At 47.1% G+C, this 23,440-nt stretch overlaps 1 protein-coding gene across 2 annotated transcripts in view; it reads right to left on the reverse strand.

The window, feature by feature from the left end:
- PALS1 (protein associated with LIN7 1, MAGUK p55 family member) overlaps positions 1–23,440 on the reverse strand; it is a 62,626-nt gene that overhangs the window by 22,200 nt on the left and 16,986 nt on the right. For both annotated transcript variants that reach the window (XM_066608699.1, XM_066608700.1), the window contains exons 2-7: positions 17,240–17,714; positions 5,359–5,567; positions 2,691–2,768; positions 1,513–1,659; positions 889–1,050; positions 343–420 (exon numbers count right to left, since the gene is read on the reverse strand). In XM_066608699.1, coding sequence (XP_066464796.1) covers positions 343–420; positions 889–1,050; positions 1,513–1,659; positions 2,691–2,768; positions 5,359–5,567; positions 17,240–17,603 — 1,038 coding nt within the window. In that variant the 5' untranslated portion in view covers positions 17,604–17,714. The remainder of the gene's footprint in view (positions 1–342; positions 421–888; positions 1,051–1,512; positions 1,660–2,690; positions 2,769–5,358; positions 5,568–17,239; positions 17,715–23,440) is intronic.

Raw genomic sequence — 23,440 nt, forward strand, 5'->3', positions numbered from 1 at the left:
ATCCAGAAGTCTAGCGGGTCCCTATGATTCTCAACAGCACCAAGTGGGTTACTTGAGTTACTCCTAGCCTCCCGCTGTGCAGGAAACTACATCACATCTCTATTAAAGTGGTTACCAGGGATCAGACCCTCACTGATATATCCAGAATATATACCATAATACTAGATTAAAAACTACTATCTGACGAGCCTAAAACTTAGATCACAATAGGCCAGCAAAGTGAATGACACCTTCTTAACACATAAGCATCATTTTGCATATTTATTGCATATATATGAATGGCCCTACATGCTACAGTGTATAGCAGAAATGTGATGTGACCAGGGCCTTAGCCCAACTTACCACAGTCTCCCTGGCTGGCGGCGGTCTGACCTGCTGACTAGGAATAAGGACAAACGACAGCGTTCCATGCATCTCAGCCTATTAGAGAGAAGAGAATATCACTGAAAAGGGGAAATGCTAAAAAAAAAAGAGACACTTCTAGCAGTTTTACACTTTTTAATAATTCGGATGATCCCATAAAGGGCTCGTCTCATCAAGACAAAGCCGGTCCACATATCGTCTTATGGCATATGGACATCAGAGAGCCCAAATGCAGAGCCGCTCCATAAGACTACGTCCGTCCTGGCAGACTTGAACGGTCATGTGGTACATAGATGGTCATTCATCTGAATTGGCTCCATGTAATCCTACTTTTGCTCTATAGGGAAAGGCCTGGCTGGCTGTGGCTTCCCTTGGCAAAAATCAAGTCCTTGCCAGGAGCGACGAGCATGGCGACCAGCTACTTGCTACAATGTGAGACCACCCTTATAATAAAGGACTCTTGGCTCCATACATTATACTGCTTACTGGCGACCGCTAGGGCTCCAACGTCACTTTCACACTTACCAGCAGTTCAAAGACATCATTGACATCTTTCCCCCGAATCTCCATCCCATTTATTTCCAGGATTTCATCTCCCTCATGCAGTAAGCCGCTCTTCTCTGCGGCGCCTCCTTTCACTATACGACTGATGATAACGGAGTCCAGCTCGTTTCTTACTGTAGCGCCCTAATGCAGTTAAGAAAGATGTCCGTAAAAACCACATAAGGGCCATTTCACACCATTGTTTGTGTCAGCTGTTCCATCGTGGGAGCCGCAAAACAGAACGAAAAACCTTCAGTCTCATTCCGCTTTCCAAGTTTCTATCTCCGTTCCGTTTTTTTACTACATTGGAACAAGAGCGCAGACGGCTGCTCTATTGTTACCTGATCACAAAACCGAACAGAAACGGATTTATAACAATGCAGTCAATGGGGGACTGAAAATAATAAAAAAAAAGAAAAAGGGAAAGCAATCCGGTTTACTTCTGTTTTGTAAAGTTCCGTTTTTTTGTAAAACAGGATCTACCGAAAAACGGCTAGTGTGAACTCGGCCTAACACATTAGATGTAACCAGATGACAAGAGCAAACCGTCCAATGAGATACTTTATGCGTAGACGATATCATTCCGTTGACCCGTATCCTACTCACCAAAGGTATATCTCTCGCCTTCTCTATCCTTACAATTTTAACTGTTTCATCACCATACTGGGCAAGGTTTTCATAAAACCGATCTTCAGAAACAGATTCCGGCATCATTTCTTGCTCCGCCACTTTGTCATGGGCCAAAAGGAGAGCCTAAGTGAGAGAGAAGACATTAGAGGCACAGCAGCTGCATGTACATATTAATATCAGATATTATATATTAACAGGGTTTTAGAGGTTACGGCAGACCTGAAGTTATGATCATCTGTCTATTGGGTCCCCCATAGACTACTATGGAAAGCGCAGCCCCGCTGTCCACGAGCGGAGAATCGTAGCAATTCTCCGCTCGCGGGATTTAAATCGCAGCATGCTGCGAATTGCCGTGGTTCTCCACGGAGAGCCATCATCTCTCCCCTGGCCATCGGCTCCCACGGCGGCAATCTACCCCGGGATATCGCTACGCCCGTGGACAGGAGGCCTAACTGAAAAAGTCATACCCTATTTGGACCCCCCTATCAATAGAATGGATTGTGTCTTATTAGCACGTCACGTGTCCTAAACCATGCTGCACAAGATGCAGACCCTTGTGATGGTAACTGCATGCTATTAGATATATAGGTTATGCCGCTGCACAAAAACTTTCCATCACAAAGCACAATGCATCGGCCCGTCTACGATAGCGCAAAGAATGTAGTCATTGGACAGTTGAGTAATGGAAGATTGTTCCATGAAGTGACGAAGCACGCACTTCTGACGAGATAACGCATCTTGTCACAAATCCAACAAGTTTTATGTGGTTTGAGAATATGGATATTCCACGAGTGGACTGCTGCGCAGAGCCCCGACCTGGACCCTACTGGACATCTCTGGGACGAACTGGAATGTCAAGTCAGGAAGCATAAACATCTTCCATCTTTTCATCTTCGAGAGAACTCGCCAGAAGTTTGCAGGATGAATGGAGGGAAATACCAGCTGAAATGTATTAGACATTAGTGGGGCCTCTTTTGGCCCCAATGACATCCGATATTTAGTTAGAAGGAATGGCATGGAGAGTATCAATATACATACATACTACTGTTAAGTCTTGCTCAGGTGTCCAATTCCTCTTGGTAGGATAGTGTGTAAATATTATATATACACACACTTCTAATGTTTCAGTGTCAGCTACAAGATTGAAGTCGTACCTGAATGTTCGGCGTGTTCAGTAGATCATTAAGTTCTTGGCTTTCCTTTTGATGACTTGCTTTTAAAACGTGCTGCACCTACCCACAAAGATGATAGAAAGTAATGAGATCAAGGAATACAAACCAGAACTGTACCGCTGGGACATTCTGCAAGCCAGTAACCTGGCCTTCATAAAAAGACCATTCATTCTCTATAGGAAATCAATCCTGCAAACACTGGGCTACGTCTAACTAGAGCTGAGACCTACAGTACGAGATCAGGCCTGTACATTCTCCTATAGGCAATACAAACCATACAAAAAGGGTTTCCCAAACTCCAGTCCTCAGGGACCCCCAACAGGTCATGTTTTCAGGATATCCTATAGCAGTGATGGCGAACCTTTTAGAGACCAAGTGCCCAGACTGCAATTCAAAACTCACTTATTTAGCACAAAGTGCCCCCCCCCCCCCCAACACCCCACAGTGGCCGCAGCGGTAATAGTGATCCCCCCCAGAGCGGCCCCTAGCGGTAATAGTGACACCCACCCACAGCGGTCCCTGCGGTAATAGTGACCACCCACCCACAGCGGTCCCTGCGGTAATAGTGACCCCCCACCCCCTACAGCGTCCCAAGCGATACTAGTGACATCCCCTACAGCGGCCCCAGTGGTAATAGTGACATCCCCTACAGCGGCCCCAGTGGTAATAGTGACATCCCCTACAGCGGCCCCAGTGGTAATAGTGACATCCCCTACAGCGGCCCCAGTGGTAATAGTGACATCCCCTACAGCGGCCCCAGTGGTAATAGTGACATCCCCTACAGCGGCCCCAGTAGTAATAGTGACATCCCCTACAGCGGCCCCAGGGGTAATAGTGACATCCCCTACAGCGGCCCCAGTGGTAATAGTGACATCCCCTACAGCGGCCCCAGTGGTAATAGTGACATCCCCTACAGCGGCCCCAGTGGTAATAGTGACATCCCCTACAGCGGCCCCAGTGGTAATAGTGACATCCCACAGCGGCCCCAGTGGTAATAGTGACATCCCACAGCGGCCCCTAGTAGTACTAGTGACCCGCCGAGACCCATATACTTACCCCCACCTCCTCCTCATGGAAGCGCCGCTGCTCCTTGCGCTGATCTCACGTGCACACTGACACCAGTGTGCTGCTGGATGTCTTTCCCCCCTGCTCTCGCAGAACCAAATGGAGACATAAGGGAAGGGGGGAGGAGGATCCCAGCTAGACACTGACGTCACAGTGCGCGCTGGGATCAGCGTTGCTGAGTGAATACCGGCAGGGGAGCCGCGGACCCCGCCGGTATTCACTAATGAGCATTCGACGCCAGCGGGTGCCAACAGGGAGGGCTCTGCGTGCCATTGGACCGCCACCACTGTCCTATAGTAAGAACACCTGTGGCAATGTCTGAGGCACTGACAATAACTACAACACCTGTGCAATACTAAGGAAATCCTGAAAACCTGACCTGTGGGGGGGTCCACGTGGACCGGAGTTTGGGATAAACTGTTATATAGAGTACCAAGTGTCCATTCTCTTCTCAGTAAAACGTATTGGAGTCCTCACACCATTTCCATTCAAGGATGTGCAGGAACTCAAGCGGTTAACAGCCAACCTACCTATGCCCCCCTGCCTTCCTTGGCAGAAATTGGGGAGAAATCCCTAGGCCTTATGGGTAAAGTCTATATCTATAGTGTATATTCAGTATAAAATGGGGAGTTTTAGAGTCTCTTATGAAGATCGGGCCTTTTTTATCCCTTTACAACATCCACCAATGCCAAGTATTGGTATATAGAGTGGGCTAGGGAGCCGCGCCTGCTGAGCGTGCAGCGGGTGACAGCTGGGAGACATCTCCAAGCATTGAAAAACTACTTTGGCAGCATAAAGAGGTGCTGAATAAAAGTTCATTTAGTTATGGGGGAATAAAATGAAGCAGCGACGTTTCGACCGTGAGGTCTTTATCAGCTCCATGTAAAGGCCATGGATGTCTTCATTCTGTCACCAGTGCTTGGCCTTGCAGCTTACCATGACATATAATGTGCCAGTAACAGAAGACTCTACTGGTAACCTTATTTTTTATCCTCCTCAGTGCTGTAATTCGATGAAAACCCACTTTTCCACCCAGACGATAAATCCCTACTGAATTGTCCAATGGACGGTCCTACTGCCCAACTCATGAGGAGTCATTCCCTCTCCAAACGATGCACCCTAGCCTGCTGATTAACATCTGTGCCAGAGACGCCGTACGTAACTAAATGACCGAGTTGGCGCCGTTCTTTCGGCTTTGGCACATGCCTGTGGCATCGCCGAGTCTGGAAAGCAGAAAGGACTACACCGGGCGTGCAGCTCCAGCCCAGTCCTTCAGTTACGCACGGTATGACCAGTTCTGGGCCTGGGAGATCAGGCAACAGCCTGGGGTCGCGGTTCAGCGTTTAGCGGCGGCGCGAGTTCTGGAAGAGTTGGGTAGTGGATCTGTCTAACAGTTCAATGATTTGTATACTGCTAAGAAAAACAGGTTTGCAGCTAGATTTCAGCACCCAAGAGAAAGGTAGCATCAGACTTAGCTGCCATTATTTGCAAAATACAGATGACAGACGTCCTGCAAGAGATGCAGCAGTATGGGCGGTGCATAGGTACAAAGACTGATAAATATACATATAGTGGAGTCACCTACCTCCTGGGTCAGCTCCTGCACATTAGGGGTAAGGGGGTATGGGGGGCTGGCTTTGTTCATATGCACGGCTACAGCATTGTGGATTTTGAATGCATTCTGGAAGTCTACATTCTGCACTAACTGAAGTAGTAAGCTGAGGTCTTCCTGGCTCTGAGCGTCTACCAAGCTGTGCTGGATATCCTTCAGGGAGCTCAACAAGTCTTCCAATTCTGCAAAAGATGAGGGGGAAAGAAAAAGTTTTTGACTATCATGTGTTACATGGCTGGAAGACAAAGTAGTAAGTTAGTAAGTATCAGAGTAATACATGGTCATTAGAAGGGCTGCGATGAGTTTATGGGGATCACAGGAGCAGACGGACTCACTGAGTTGGCAGCGGGCAGCCAGTATCCCGTGCCCTGAGAAGTTGGCAGCAGACAGCCTCCCCGCAGCTGCCACCAGCGCTCACACAAAGCCCTGTGACAAGACATTTCTCAGGAACTAGTCAGCAGTAGAGACTGAAGGAGGAGAAGTCAAGGAGGCGGCAAGAAAGCCAACCAGCAGTAAACCGCATAATGCCGCTTTGAGTGGCAGGAATAAAAGGCAGCTGTGTACAACAAACGGGAGGCCCGTTGTGTGGGCAACAATTAGATGCAACTCCATGTAGATGCTACTGTCTACACATGCGGCCGCACACAGAGCCGAAGGGTGCGGAGAGACGAGCCCACACATTCCGGGAAAGGGACATCGTCCTTTATGGAAATGTAGCATTTAGAGGCGGCCGGCGAGTTGTGAAGACTCCTCAGAACACTACAACAGTATTGGGACACCGACCGGCTCGGGGGGAGACACGCTGCATCCGTAATAAGCCAACCGCAGTACCTGTGATAATGTCCAGGTCTGACCACCTTGTAGAAGTAGAATGGTTACCTCTCCCAACTCCGTCCGTAAGGTTGGATCACTCGTGGGGGATCCGCTCCAAGAACCAAAACACGTGCAAAACACAGGCCGTGTTCACGTGGTTGTAAACCGTCATATCCGTGTCAGGAGTTCTCCAATGTGGGTTTGACAGTTTAACCCCTTGATACATCAGGACGTAAACTTACGTCCTATGGGTGGTGCAGGATCAGTAGCTGAGCCCGCGCCATCCTGCCAGCTGTTACCGATAGCCAGCCTGGCGCTGCAACTGAGAGGGTACATAAGGACAGTAATCCCTGCTATTAACCCCCTACATGCCGCAATCTATTTCGATCACAGCATGTTAAGTGTTCACAGAGGGAGGGCGCTCTCTCTGTGACGTCATCGGACCTCATGATGTAATCGCGGTGGGCCGATGGGTTGCCAGAGCAACAGGACGCCAGATACTAGCGTCCTGGCTTACCTTTTCTTATGATTGCTGTTAAGCGATCGAGTATTGCAGTACAGAAGCCCTGCAATGCTTTATCATAGCGAACAGAGCTGTTACGGTTCAAGTTCCCTACAGGAACATAAAGGGTGTAAAAAAAAAACAAAAAAAAACACACGCACCCATTTTTGCTCATTTTTCCTATTTGTGTAAAAAAAAAATTTTAATCTTTGTTTTTCCTATGCCATCGATAGGCAATGACATGGGTACCCGCGACCTATCCACAAATGTCAATGGCGGATGGGCCACGGGTCGGATGGCTTGTGGAAATCACAATTTAATTAAGCGACTATGTAGGAAAAAGCGGTTTTGCATAGCATGCTCTCAGCGGTATTTGCTGCGGATGCCAACTGCGGATTCCGCAATGAAAATCCGTTTGTGTGCCCCCAGCTTTAGTGTGAACATGGTGTAAGGCCTCCTTCCTAGGCGATGCCATAACCAAACCTGCACTAGAGACTCTCCACTGTAAACCCATGATAAACCTGCGGCACGCCTGATGCAACAGCCACACGATTCTCCAGCATTGCAAGGGAGAACATTCTGCAACAAACCCACAACATATAGCACATGCCTAATACATGGCAACTTAATGGTTTTTGGGGGTTGGCCTGTGAAAAAAATGTGCAACAAATCAACCACCCAAACCAGAGGAAAGATGGGTTGTGGCGGCTGAGGGGGGGGATTATGTTACTTTATTACCGGCTTGGAGATCAGAGGATTCCCCTTACTGGTCTAACTCATCTCCGTCTGCCACTTTTAGTGCAATGTCGTCAGGACAAGCCGACCTCAGAGAAACGGTTCGAAAAAATGAAGGGATCACGCAAGTCACACAGTGGCGCTCAGTGAACAAAAGACATTTGATCCGTGTGGACCTGCCGTCATCTGGGAGGAGGAGGAGGAGGCACCAATGGCGGACCTACCAATTCTGGTGTTCTCTGGCAAATGCCAATTGAGTGGCGTAATGCTGGGCTGCTAGCACAGGTCCGACTACAGATCAGCGGGTCCTCATTAGCCCACTGGAGGTCATTTTGTAGGGCTCTGGCAGCGCTCCTCCTGTTCCCCTTCTACAACCCTGTTCCCAGTGTTCCTCCTGATGCCCTTCTATGGCCCTGTCTAACTCTCCTTGTGTACGGCCCGTGTTCTGGTACCTCCGCCATGCCGAAGACTGTGCTAGGAGGCACAGCAAGCCTTCCTGAGATGGCACATGTGCATGTGCCATCCTGGAGGAACAGGACTACCTGTGCCACCTGATTGGGCTGCAGGTAGCACCTCATGTACCAGAAGTGACAAGAACATCGGGAACACTAGAGAAGAGCTGGTCAGGAAGGAGAAGGAGAGAGTAATAGTCTGCGGCCCCCCCTGTATTCCAGTTTGGGGGATTATCTGGCTGTTGCATTTTAATTTGAAGCATAGTCGGTGCAATGGATTCATAATCACTTCTGCTTCCTAACGGGACAGACTGACATCCCTAAATACAAGTAACTTGTGGTTATCCTGTGAGGCTTAAGTGATCCCTCTAACTTTGAGTAGTGTATATGGGGGTCCGCTGTACTTTCCCAATGGCAGATATTGGGGGAAAGGAGGATCATGAATTTGGGATCTCGGCAGGCCTGATCGTTCTGCTGTCGATGTCAGGAGAAACAGCCGTCAGCCAAAACCTATAAAGGGGGTAGAACCAGCTTGAGAAGAACTAAATATTTCAATAACCCACGCTCCTTTCTGCCAAAACCCCCCCAGTAGTTAACGTCCCCCCTTCCTGCGACAGATGTCTACATGCGTCCATAAGAAGATATTATATGTGGAGAACGACCAACCCGTTACAAAGATTCCACCTGCAATGACGTCCGTGTGCGACGCTCAAACATACACAAAAACCACTTAATGGACTCTTGAAATCAAGCGCTCAATGGTCCCAAGTGCCCTCGACGGCACAGCGGGGACACAGTGCTGATCTTGGCACGGATGCCCACTTCACCCTACATAGGAAGTCCATTACATCAGGAGCATGTTCTCATGGCAGACTCGGGTGGCCGGTCTCACATCTAGTCTGTCACCCAGTACTTCTAATGGAATCCAAGCCACAGTCTATACAGAGTGGATTTTCTTTGCGGATCGTTGGGCATATAGGCCTATAAATGCAGCAGAAATCCAGCGCTCAGCCACAGTTGTTGAGGTGGAACCCAGGTGAAACAATCCAATGCGGATTTTGCCTGTGTGAACATAACCCAACATGCCTTCACAATGGAGAAATCGCCATTAAAAAAAATCAGCTTCAGTGCAAAAATCCATATTCAGTGCAGAAGAGCCTCCTCACTACAACCCATGGCCGTCAGGGCATGCTGAGGGTTGTAGTTTAGTAACGGCTGGGCTCAATATATGAATATCCTCCAAACGTCTGGAGACAGGCCCTGCAGACCCCGTCCTGGACTCCTATAAAGTTATTGCCCCAACCTGTCTCCCGACACCCCATGGGACTTTCACCCTTCAGATCGTCTAATTCAACCATTTCTCCAAAAGGCAAAAATATCATCATCCGTATCGTGTAGCCCATCCTGGTTATGCTGTCTTCCAATAGATGGCGCTGCAGAGGTATTGTCCCATCTCCCTTATTTGCATATTACCCAGAGGAGTGTCTCCTCGCTCACCTTCTTGTTGCTCTCCTTAAGGAGAAAGATAGCGCTCCTGGTAATGTATAAAGCACTTATTACAATGACATGAGCTGGGGAAAGCGGGCAGATTTTATGGCCGCTAAGGCCGCTGCGTCCCTTTATAGCGCCGTAGATGATGATAATGGAGACGGGACAGTTCTGTGAGCAAATATAATAATGTAAGAGCGAAGGTCGCACTAATCTCTCTGGAGAATGGACGCCTTTTACTGCAGACTTACATGTTATACAGACATGGAGTAGGCCAGTAGTCATCTAGTGGTTTGCATCTGTGAAGGACAGATGTAAAGAATATGGATCTGTCACCTCGGTGTCATGGCTTTCACGTTTAAAGGGACAATGATGCACAGGACAGATACATCACAAGATGGGGCCCTTTTACATGGGCGACCTGTTGAGACAACGTGTCAGGCGTCTGCACCCAGCGATGATCATTCCTGTGCCTACAGGAAGGGGCATCACTCAGTGGATGGAGGGGGAGCGGGCTGGGGATTGTTCCAGTCCGCCTGCCTCCATGCACAGTAAACAGGCAGTCCTTCATAAGTGGACTGCCTGTTTACATTGGTCGATCCTTGTTGCCCCGGGTCGGCCCGCCGGCATTTGTGCCAGTCTCATTAGCTCTTATCATATGGGTTCATCCTTGTAAAGGGCAAGTGAAACTGATTTTTCCTTTATTCCAGATCAGATGGATCCCACCTATCGCCATTACGTGAAAATCTGTATACTAACACAACAGGGTTATGTTTTGTAGCTCTTTGCCCCTCGGGGAGGAAGCCTCACTCACATTATCTCCTTGTTTGTTCATCTCTTCCCACTGAAGTAAATAGGAAGAGCCTGCAGTTCTCAGAACAGTCGCTGCTATTCAAAACACAAAAACTAACCAAAAAAAACACAAACAAGAAACCAACAACCACAAAACAAAACAAGAACACACTACAGGATTCAGGAAACGATGCAGCAGACGGAGTAACCACAATTTACCATATTTATCTATGGAACGCACAAAAATAGAACTGAACTTCCTTCTTTGAACAGTTCTGTAACAGCACTGAGGACGCGGCTGAACTTCTACCTTCGGAGATCTAGGCATTACCCATTGCTGGCTGAAACATAGGAACAGCACTAAGGAGTCCATAATAACAGTAATACCTGGTGACTACTAGTAAAGACACAATACTGTCTCAAACCATGCAGGTTATAGAACCTGACCCACAGCTTTGGTGGTCTGCACGACTGCAAAACAGTCTATTAGAAAGCCCGATTCCAGTAACTGCTCCCATAATCTCTCTAAGTAACATAGTTCGTGAACAGGAATTGAGCGGCAAAAACTTGCTAACAGTCCAGTATAAAGCTGTGCTCCCTATAGCAGGCCTGTTAACTATTCCTAAAAGGTGTGCACATGCACATCTCTGGGTTTAGCAAGGCTAGCCTCACTTACGAACTGATATGCGGGAGTTGCTGCGACGAGTGGTTTCAAGCTATCTGGCAGCGTGGTACAGAGTCAGGGGCAACTTCTGCTCCTTGTCATTGCCAACAGGTCCTAACTCCTCCTCTGCTTGCACAAGCTCTGCAGCTCCTTCAATCAGCTAATAGGCAGGGGACCCCTAATGGTCAGATAATTATGGCCTATAACTGAGGCTGCTTTGAAAAAGCCAAAAAGCCCCCTTAACCTCTTCAAATTCTTACCATATACCTTTATGAACTGCTATGTTTACAACTTTATTGTGAACCAGTGTGATGGCACAGTGACCCCCGATAACCTTACATTGTACTATAACAAGGTTAGAGCGTAATACCCAGCTAGCAAAACAAGAATTAAAATAATGATAATGAAAACTGATGCAATCGCCAGAGACATTCCTACACTGGGAACAGTTTTATAGAGGTCATGGTGCCCTCTATTACCTACCTGGGTAAAATATAATCAAAATACTAACGACCACGTGAGCGATGAGTGACTGTTTAAGTTACATGCAATGATGTCATCATCATGTGATCAGTCACCGGAGCTCTGTGCTCCACCCCTGATCCCATGACAGTGACGTCATCACAGGTCCTAAACATGCAGAGCCTGACAGCAGCTGTGTGCTTACAGGTCTTATGATGTCCCCGTCATGTGATCAGGGGCAAAGCTCAGAGCCCTGGTCCATTAACCCCTTGAGTGGCGGGTTTCCCATGACCCTGTCAGACCCACCAGGGCAGGTTTTTTAAATGGTCTAATCATTTAATTTCAACTAATTTTCCAGTCGCGTTCCAAGAGCCATAACGTTTTCATTTTTCCATTGACGGCCCTATGAGGGCTTGTGTTTTTTTGCGGGGCAAGTTGTACTTTTTGATGGCATCATTTTTGGGTATATATAATGTATTGCATAACTTTTGTAAAAAAAAAAAAAAAAAATTGTAGAGAGATTGGGGGGAAAGAAAAGAAATTCTGCCATTTGTTTTTTGGATTTCATTTAAATCCTGTGATATCATTATTCTCTGAGTCCCACGATTCCGGCGATACCAGGTTTATAGGGTTTTTTAATGTTTTGCTATTTTTGTACATTTAAGACATTTCTTTTCTCAAAGGTTTGCTTTCGTGTCGCCACATTCCAAGAGCCGTATAATTTTAATTTTCCCATTGCTGGCGCTCTAGAAGGCCGTGTTTCTTGCAGGATGAACTCGTGTCTTCATTTATCTAATTTTTAGGAATATGGAATAAAAATAATCAAAATTTAACATTTTTACTAGGGACAAGATTAATAAAAGCTGTAATTCTGACGTTTTTTATTTTTATTTTTCACTGCATTCTCTGAGCAGTATAAATAATGTATTAAAGTCATTCTACAGGCCGGTATGATTGTGCCAATACCAAACTTTTCAATTTTTTTTTTCTTTATCGCTGCATTCCAAGACCCCTAGCATTTAAATTTTTTTTTTTTTAATCAACGGAGCTGTGTAAGGGTTTTTTCTTTTGCGTGACGAGTTGTACTTTTTATTCGTACCATTTGTTGATTCGTGCAGCATTTTGATCACTTTCTATTCAGTTTTTTTTGTATGGTGAGATAGGCTAAATTAGCCATTTCTACCAAGTTTTACATTTTTTTTTCCATGCCGTGCACCCTGCAGATTAAATAATGTACAATTAGTCCCCTACTTGCGAACCGGTTCCATTCCAGGATCCTGTTCGCAAGTACATTTGTTCGTATGTCTGAACAAATGTTAGTATGGAGCGGGATCGCAGGTGGATCCCGCTCCATACAACATCGGGTGCCGGCTGTTCCTACAGCGGACACCCAGCGGCAGCAGTTCCGCTGAGCCGCGCCGCTCGTAGGAGCTGTTAACACTTTAAATACCGCCGTCAAAGCGATATTTAACGTGTTAACCGTTCCGACGAGCATCGCGGCTCTTCGGAACTGCTGCTGCCGGGGTGCCCGCTGTAAGAAACAGCCGGCACCCGATGTTCAGGGGGCCCGTACAGTGTCCGCACGGCTTGATAGGCGCTCTGCATAGGCAGCCCTACGGCCTCTCAGAAGGCCCCTGACTGCCTAACAACCACAGTGTCCCGCGATCTGACCGGACAGACTTCTCAGGCTTGATAAAAGCCTGCCCGGTCCCTGCACAGTATGATGTCATGCCATAGCATGACATCATACTGTGCAGGACAGATTGTTCGCATCTTGCGAAGCTCGTAACTCGAACGTTCACAAGTTGGGGACTATCTGTACTAACTTCCTTCTGTGGGTCATTACGAACGCAGGGATACACATGTGTAATTTTTTATTTTTTTTACAAAAGTAAAAGGGAGAAAGGTGGGGTTTTGGCATTTTTCCTTTTTCTAATTTTTTACTAGTTTTTTTTTTACTTTAACTTTTTTTTACATTTTTGTCCCTTTAGGGGACTTGCTTAATACTTTTTTTTTAAATTCTTCTAATACTCTGCTATTCTGAGGCACAGCAAGGTATTAGACAAAGCTATGACGCTCAGACAGTCTGAGTGCCATAGCCTAATTTAGCTGGCAGACCCAAAAGCTATATACAAGCCTCTGGGTGCCACAGAGACCCATCAGGACCCCCTGATCACATTGCGGGAGTTCCGATGGTGACAGAGGGAGCCCCCTCCCACCGAAAGCCCTTTACATGCTGCAGTCACAGAGACCGTGGCATGTAAAGGGAGATCGCTGGCAGACCCGGAGGCTATATTCAAGCCTTCAGATGCCACAAAGACCCATCAGGACCCCTGATCAAATTGCGGGGGCCCCGATGGTGTCACCCTTTTAACATGCTGCGGTCACACAGAAAGTGGCATGTAAATGGTTAAACAGCGGAGTTCGGAGGTTTTCTCCGTTCTCCGCTGTAAGAACTGGTGCCCAGCGATCATCTGACAGCCAATCACCAGCTCTTCCTGCCACGGGGACCATCAGCCGGTTTCTGACAAGCCCATGGACTCCGTGGCAACCTGTAAACAGTGCAGGAGTTGGAGAAAAAAAAAGCGGGAGGTTGCCGGCAAATCTGTTATATCTTCCAGCTTCTTTTTTTAAAGTCCTGCACTGGTTCACTGTGGGACTGTGCAGGCGGTGTGTGTGCAGAACACAATGCCACAGCTTATGGCATTGTGTTCTGTAAGGTCCCATAGTGAAACATAGCCCAGAAATCTTCCGGGCAGTGGAGTTCGTTCCGGAAAATTTCCAGGCGTGCCACTGAAGGGGTTAAAAGGGGTTGTACCAGAATAACAAGTTATCCCCTATTCCCAGTACAGGGCATAGCTTGCTGATCATTAGAAACTCCTCCTGAGACCCCTACCAATCCTGACAACAGGGGTCCTATGTCACCCTGTTCTTGTCACTGCGGGGATGCCGCTCTCACCCACAATGACATTACACTCAGTTGAGCGCTGGCTGATCATGTGCGGTCAAAGCTGTATTCATTTCAATCCAGCCAACAAACACCCGAGTACTTTCCACTCTATCCCTGGCAGTCTTGTTAATAGTGAATGGAGCGGTAGCACGCTTGTGTGATTGTTGCTCCATTCAGTCTCCTCCTCACTGCGGGGAGTGCAGGAAGCCCACAGGGAGAACGACGGGGGAAACAGGACCCTCGTGCACAGGATCGTGGGACTTCAATGGTGAGAACCCCACTGGTCAGCTAATTATTCCCCATCCTGCAAATACAGGATAACTTGTAATTCCTGAACGCCCTTTTAAGCCCTGCAACAGGCAGGGCTTAATAGACTAAAATCTATGGATGGTGTGGAAGCTTCCACAAGACTCTAGACCATCACAGCAACTACATATATTCCCAAGATCACATCGCGGGTGAGCTGATCAGGGAACAGAGGAAGCGCTCACCTCTGTCCAGCCATTTAAATGCCTCCATCAACTTGACTGTAGCATCTAAATGGTTAAACAGACGGGAACAGAATTATCACCAATTCAGTTGTGTATTGGAATGGGCTTTGCTCCAAGGCATATTCCATACTAACCCCGCACAGATTCAATGTAATTTAGCATTGGGTTGTGCAAAAGGGATAAGTATTCTACACGACGTTCTCTTCCCCTACTAGATCCCACTGTAGGCCGCTCTCTGTGTAGGAATGAAGACTTCTGGGTTGGGGCTGTAATTGGAGTATTTTTTTTATTTGTAAACGGTTACCAAAATTATATATTAGAAGAAGTTGGCAGAAATTCCCAAAGGAGAAAAAAAAAATGTTTTCCCCTATAGAAACAGTTTAACCGTTGTCCGTGGGCATTACCTCAACTTCTTCTCCAGGCTCAGTTTTCAGCAGTCCAAGATGGCAGACACAATTTTCAGACTACCTCCTCCTACCGTAATAGTGTATTAGTAGTGGTAAACTAGCACTGTACTATACCTACTGTCTGATTTGCCACATGTTCATGACCGGCCAATCAGAAAGCGGTGAATAGTGTGCATTAGCTAGATAGAAAATTGCAGCGGGCATCTTGGACAGCGGCAAACCAGGAATGGAAATGGCGAATGGGTTGGATGGCACAGAAAAACTACAGGTAATAATAAACACCTTTGGTCTCAGGACTGAATTTTGTCCCGAAACGAAAGTCACTTTAAGACTTGCATATCATTTCTCTTGACCATTAAAGGGGTGTAAGCTATTGAGGGCCTATCCTTAGGACTGGTTATCAATAGGTAATGTACAGGGTCAGTCACTGGTGGGCACCTGTGCACAGAACTGATTTTTGCAGGAAGTAGACAGCTCCGTTCTCACCAAGGTGGCACGATTTGTTATTGCAGGTCAAATGTCCATTGAAAAAGATTCAGAACTTTGCCTGCAATACCAAGCCTGGCCACACCTCAGTAAGAAAGGAGCTGTCCACTTCCTGCAGGAATCAGCTCAGTGCAGCGGCCCAGCAGTCAGCCGATTCGTGGCGATCCCAAGGGCAGCAGGATGTTGAGCCTAAAAACGACACGATGTTAAAAAGTTGAACATCAGTTTAAGAATTTTGCATTTATGTCATCTGGAGAGAGGAAGAAGAAAAACTAAGCAAGCGGGGCGCTTTTTTGTTTTTCTATTTATAGGTGTTTTAAGGCAGAGGAAATGCTTAAAAATAGAAAAACAGGTCAAACTCACTTGTCATGAGGTGTCCTGGCCCCTAGCGCTCCAATCCTGGAAAAAGCTTCAGGGGTCATGTGCTGTTCATTGTGAACGTGACTGTTCAACCAATCAGAGGCTTCAGAGGTCACGTGACAGTATCACCACTGAAGTCTATGAATGGCTGAGCAATCAAGTGCAGAGTGAAAAGCACAAGGCCGGATTAGGGAGACCGGGATCACAGAGGGTGTGCCGGACTCGGACCAGATAAGAGTATGCCTTACCTTTCTATAGAATTTAGTTCCCTCCCAGAAAACGACTTTATTCATCTTGATTTATTGGACAGTTTTATAAAAGGTGGTAAACTTTTATTTCCATGGAAATAAAATGAAAATGGCTTGCTACTTTGGAGGCAAATATTAGTGTGTGGCATGGCAGCCGCATTGCCCCGGCTACAGTGACAGGTATAATATTACATGGTTTAGTCATCCGAACCCAATGACAACAGTGTATCTGGAGGTCTTTCTAATGTGTATGCGGGCTGCTCAAATTTTACCCGACAGACGAATCTGCCACTAATTTCATTCTTTCAATTGAAGGGTTAAAGTCTGCACTCAACTTCACATCAAAATCCGCACCATTGATGTGGTTTTTGATGCGTAATTGACACAGATTCGAAATCTGACCAATTCCACTACGTGTGAACATACCCTTGAAGCGTCTGTCCAGACATGACCCCAAACAGGATTCGCAAATGAGAACCTACAAGGATCATCAGCCATTTATTTTCCTCAGATCCATTAGGCTGTGAAGTGTGACGACAGTTCATCTATAGTGTATACAGGGAGTCTAAGGTAGTCTAAGACACACCCTTTCTCATCATTGCTTCAGGGAAACACACCCCATATCATCATTGGTGATGTTTGCTGCTATGTGCCTGCCCCTACCGCTCTGCCTTCTCTGATTGGCTGTTATTTCCAGGCTCACCAGGAAATCAATACCTGGATTAACAAAATACTGTAGATTTTAGGACCATGTAAACCAGTCCGAGACCCAATTAGATCCCATCACGTCATATTACAAAGGAATTCTCCCCCAGAAGCTTACAGGGGAGAATATGGAATCACACAGGAGCAGATGGAGCGTATTAAACACTTCTTCGGGTCCATGCACTGGCACTGCTGTGTACATGAGCCCTTAGGCATAAAACCAGTCACAATCAAAAATAAAATACTTGCATGACCAAATGTATGTAAATAACACATAACAGAAACAATCCCGTCCTTACCTAATACTTTCACGGCTCGGCTGGGACTTTCTAAAACAAGTCCTTCCTCCGTATCAAAAATAGGGTTATCTATTCCAGTTTTAGGAAAAGTTTGTGCCAACTTTTTGAGTCTCATGGAAGAATTCACATCCAGATCCTGCTTCTTGCCCTCCTCCTCCCGTCTCCGTTTCATATCTTCCTGCTGCTGCCGGATGCGTTCCAGCTGAGTACTCCTTCGTATGGGCATTGCCCTTGTCCCCAAGTCCCCTGGGCAGTCCACGGCCATTTCTCGGTGCTTCTGCGGCTCGTCTGAAGAAAGATCAGCACTTTGCTTCTCACTGTCAGAGTCTTCCGTTACATGACCATTCACGTGGGAAGTGGTCATGGCTGCTGGGAGCACCCTATGCTGGCTTTACATGTGGAGGAGTAGCGAACCATCTATGTCCTGGCCCATTGTAGCTTTCCGGCAACGAAGGACATCTGACTGTGAAGTTACCTAAGGACGGAAAGTACAAAAATACGTCAGATGATACATTACTTAAGTGCAAGCAAGTGACATGGTGAGCTCTGCTAGTAACTAGCGCCATCCGCATAAAGTAAGCCCGCTTTCAAATCTGTCTTCCAATACCGTTCGGAGGTTCTGTCACAGATCTTAGAACATAATTTGATCAAACTATGTGGACCCATCCGCCACGTCCAGGTGAAAATTAATGGATGGGTTCCTAGTTTCATAGCCACTTCTCTTGTGCTAAAAGCCTCCACATGAATGGGAAAGCTGGATATCTGGCTACACATTATCACTGAAGCACCCGGGACAGATGGGTAAATATAATGCACAACATATGTAGGCAGCCTCTCCTACACAAATGCAAAAAAGTCTGCACATCCAACAAGTTAAGTATGAAGTCAGCATTGGCTGTAACACACACCGGCACTATTTACCCATCTATCCCAGGGGGTTCAGTGATAGTATATAGCCAGGTATCCAAACGAATAGCAATAATCAGCAGCACAACCAATCACCAACCGTGGGGAAGCAGATACGGTACAAGCTCCAGAAGTGGGTTTTGACTTGTAAACCCTCCTAGGACCAGCAAATAGTAGATGTGGAGCAGCACTCAGGGAGGGGGCTCTTCTGCCTAAAGAGAGGGGTCTGTAGAGCTAGGAACCCATCTGACATAGTTCACCTGGACGTGGCGGATGGGTCCACATACTTTAATCAATTATATGCTGTGAGCCTTGCATTTTTTTATGCGGTTGGTATAATAAACAGTTCTGTATTTTTATGTTAAGTGTGTACCAGCGCTGAAGCATGTGCACGTTACTGTAGCCGTCACAGCCATAACTTATGTGCACCATCACACTTACTTTATTTGCTTTTTTACATACCTATCAATTCAGCGCCAACTGTGTGAGAATGTGCCCCTACAGAGTCAACTGAAACAGCGACACTTGTCTGTTTCATCAAACTTTTCCAGGAGGAATTACAGAGGGATGTTAACTGTTTGATCAGAAACCCCATTCAGCAGTCAGTGTAGAGGTGCTGGAGGATTGTATCACTACTAGAACCCATTAGAGATGACCCCGCTCAAAACATGGCACCCGGACTGCACAGCGGAGCCCGCCACTCTTAGCAGACAGGCGATTTTGCCGTGGCCAGCCAGACCTTTCCTCTGCAATGGCCGCTGCTGAGGAAATGCAGTATTACATGACAGCCAGTAAAATAAATGGCTGCCCTGGACGCCTTTCTTTAGCGATACAATATTACATGTTATAATCATCAATAACCTCAGGAGGGTCGGTGATCCGGGGATTATTCAGAAGGTGTTTTTCCGCCGTACTGCAGGCGAGACCCTCAAATCACCCCGAGCATGGATGCCATCCATGTTCCAAGGCTGAGATGCCAACTGGGTGGCAACTTAACCAACAGGGTTACATCTTAGTTAGTCTACTAATCACCGGTAGATTTATATCCCTGTATAAAGCCGTCCGCACGGTGAATAGAGCAGATATGGGGAGCGCTTAGACCACACCGGGTTTTATTTCATTAGCTGCTTGCCAGTAAAACAGCTTTTCAAAGACTTCAGAAGACAGCAGCCCAAAGCGCCAAGATGCCAGCCGTACCCCTCCCGTCACACGGACAACCTGACTCACACATCTCCGGAGATAAGCTTCTCAGGATGGGAGTCGGGTCAGACACAAACCCAGCGAGGCCTTTTCTTCAGTCCTGAAGGAATACAATAAAGCTACTGTATGCCAGCTAATTAAATAGCACGTTGCCACCCTTTTGTCACACGTCTGACTGGGCAGAATGCAGGCGGCCGTGTGGTTAGAAAGAAAAGAGCCATGCGGTATAATAAGCTTACATAGAAAGCTAAGCAGATAATCACCCACGTTACACTCCTAGGGATGCTACAGTGCCCGTCGCCATCCAAAGCATGCGTATACACTAACTTATATTCCACTTATTAGATGAGGAGCTATAGATGAGAAACCTCACTGCAACCTTACATGTCACTTGAGGTCTCACCCCCCTGCCCCCCCCAAAAAAGATCCCTTTGGAGTTCCAGTAATACCCTCCCTCCCTTCTCCAATATACCAAAAGCTGTTGCCTAGTCCCATGCAATAGTAAAAGTTGGGCCCACTGCCATAACTTCTGTAATTGCCACAAGAATCCGTCCAGTTCCCCAGTAGTCACTGCAGGCCCCATTTACACTTTTGTACTTGACCAGTAAGTACAAGCATCCTCCTGTAAGGGGGATGATTGGTGCAGCACTACCCTTCTTAAAGCAGAGGCTCACAGCCACTCTAGGCTCTGCCCCATCAAGGAGGCAAGGGAAGCGAAGAAGAGCCGGGCACCAGATTCAGGTGCCAAGCAGTACCAGGGAATTAAAAGCCCCTGCCAGCGCTGAGAAGCCCTCCCGCAGCCCTGAACATTCCAGAAGTTTCTCGGCACCCGGCTGGCACCATAACACTGTGTGCTGTAGGTGAGGGAGTGCGGGTACTGGAAGTGGTGCAATGCAGAGTTGAGGAAGAAGAGGCTGCTGTCCAGGTGAGAAGGGAATGCCAGATGGGACGAAGGACCTGGGAACGTACTACTGTGGTGTTGGGGGAAGAGAGAGAAGGATCGTACTAGTGCAAGACAGAGGACCAGTCAGTACCAATAAGAACCGAGGAAAGTAGTGGAAGAGCTGTGCTCCTTACCCCAGACAAGCCTACCAATCAACAAATCGTAAGTGAGGCCGAGCCTGTTAAAACCAGAGGTGTGCATACCAACTGGACTAAGTTGTGATCAGATAGCCAGCAGGACTGTTGTAGGACATGGGTCTTATTTTAAAAACACTGGGCAGGCTCCTGATACTCAAACCCGGTTTATGGACTGAATAATTTAAAAGGACATTCCTGGTACATACAGAAACTGACCTTTCCAAAAGACCTTTTTAGGATCGTAGCCGAAGAGAACCATTATATATAGTATTCAGAGTAGAGAGTTCTTCATACTGTTCACAAGGGTACTCAAAAAGTATTACTCCTAGGTTTAGCTAGCCGTAGATAGCACATAGGCATCCTAAGGTAGAAGTTCAGTTGCTTATTACTCCATTTATTATTTATATTTATGAGTTACCAAATAAATATTGTGTTTTACTTACTCCATCGCCTGCATCGTATCCTGAATCCCTACTCCACCAGCCTCACCACCTGGACTCCCACTAGACATAGCAGGCCCCATTTCTACCCTTCGGCCACTCTTACGCATGCCGCTTTTTACCGCGGTGTCCCAACAACGATGGGGTGCGTTAAAAAGCGCTGCCAAACGCTCTGACATTTGTTTAAAACTGCAGCTCGAAATTGTGGTAAAATGCTGGGGTTTCGAGCAGCATTTAGTTGAACGCAACTGAGAGCAGCCTTAGTCACAGGTGAGCCACACTTCCCCCTTGGTCAGCAAGCAGTAACATACTACCCCGACTCCCAGTCGTCATAGCCAGCCGCACTGCCACTCCAGTCGCAGCAGAGCCGCCCATCCCTCAATAGCCGCCCATCCCGCCTCCCAGTAGTCACAGCAGGCCACGTTTCCACTTGTGATAACCAACCTACCCTTCACTCTGCCTCAGCATGTAATAACATACCCCCCTGAATGCACAGCAAGCCCCCATATGCTCCTGTTCTACATTTCAACACTGTGGCATAAATTGGGAAAAAGTGAAATAGAAAAACAAAGTTTGATGCTGTTATCTGACAGCGCAGCTGCAGGGGACATTAATAAAGCTTTTGTAATGTACAGACCTCAGCACCAAAGGGGGAGAAGGGGGGAGGGGGGGGGGACGCTTCATGGAGGCTCCATGCTCTGACCAACAGTGTCCCAATTAGGGGGAAACCATTCTCTTCCCATATTCGAACAGTACATACGGAAGATAGTTGTGCAGAGGACGCAGCCTTGGGGAGTGATAGATATTATAGCGCTGAAATTAAAGGTGGGGGGGGGGGGGGGGGGGGGAGAAGAAAAAAAATAAATAAAAACTCAATGGTGAATCTAGTAAAGGCCAGATCAGGGCACAGCGGCTGATCCGGGTGATAATCTGATGGGTATGCGGTGCTGGTCACATTAAACTCCAGCTGAAGTCTACACGGAGATCATCCGTCACGTCCAGCCAGAGGTCCTACACAAGGTGAGCGGCTCCTGGGAGTAAGGAGGAATGTGTGAGAGGCATGTGAAGAATGCCGCTGGCTGATCTGCAGGCCGGGGAGAGCCTGACACTGTGCAGACCTGATTCCAGGGCAGAGGAAGGATTACTGAACAAGTCCTGACGCTCTTTAATAGACGATCCAATATGTCCGAGTCTAGAGTAAGAGCGAGCCGCCATTAATATATGGCTACAGCCACATCTACAATTACCGACGGCAGATCATGGCTGTGGAGGCGGTAAGCCGAACCTCAGACTCTGGCGCCTTCATATAGGACTCGTGGTCTGTAAGGGATACATTTATTAAAATGGTAACACCAGGCTTTTCATCGCCATTATGGTAAAATAGTCAAGATATTTACATAGGACATAAAATTTAAACTTTTGGCAAAATTGTGATTTTGAGTGGGAGTGGGTATGATTACTAGGGGGGGGGGGGCAGTATATGGAGACTGGGAAGGGGTGTTTTCATAGTATACGGGGGTTAGGTTAATGTGGGGTGTGAAGCCCATAACGTGTCCGCAAGGCCCCATGGAAATCAATGGCGACATTGTACAACAGTAATTGCGGTAAAAAGCGGTATGTGTGAGAGTGACCTTAGACAACAACATTTAGGCAGTCTATGAATGTTCTCAGAAATAGTATCGCCTCCATCACATCCTCCTACATAGAGGACATCAAATGTGAATATGAAATTATATATACATATTATATATATATATATAATAAATTCTGAAAAGTGACAACTGTAGATTCAGTATTCCTGCCCGCCCCCACTTCAAACAGCTGTACCACCAGTTCTGTAAGTGCTACCAACATGCTTTTGGTGTCATTTTAAAGCCAAGAATCTGGTCCAAAAGCATTCTGGTATCCCTGATAAGACCAATGCTACAGTCATTTCAAGTAAAATAGTGACAAAACAGTAATGTTTTTTTTTTTCCTGCAGAACGAACAGAGCTTGTCCAGCACTGTAGGGAGTTTTAGCATAACTAAAAGTTTTAGAAACTTCTGACTTGTGTCAGGGATATGTCAGAAGCTTAGACTGATGGGGTCCAGGTGCTGACACCCCCACAATCACTAATGCCAGAAGTATGCGGCTGAGCGCGGTGTCTGTTTAGTTACACTTTTCCATCTCGCCAGGATGGGAGGCTTCCCTTTTATAGCAGCGCCTCGGCCTTCTGCCTGCAGGAAGCTAAAGCAGCAGCCCATATACCTGGATGGGGCAGCGCTGCAGACCCCCACACAGCTTGATGGCCTAGGCACGGCTGTGCAATGAAACCCACCTACAGTACAATAGCAAGGCTTGCGACTATTCACACCTCCTATCGGTGTGCGCGGGGCAGGATGCCATGAACCCTCTAGGTGCAGCAGTACACTAACCACATAACAGACCTGCATTCCCCTTTCCTGATGCCCGGCTTGGCGCTGACACTTCCCGGCGGCCAGCTGGGAGTTCTCCTTCTTACAAAAGAGATTAGCATTCCATGAGCATTCCTTAGGTCAAGACCATTAGTTCCTATAGCAACTAGTGGGCAAGCCT

The sequence above is a fragment of the Eleutherodactylus coqui genome, chromosome 6, assembly GCF_035609145.1.
Source record: "Eleutherodactylus coqui strain aEleCoq1 chromosome 6, aEleCoq1.hap1, whole genome shotgun sequence".
In the NCBI taxonomy this organism is placed as follows: Eukaryota; Metazoa; Chordata; class Amphibia; order Anura; family Eleutherodactylidae; genus Eleutherodactylus; species Eleutherodactylus coqui.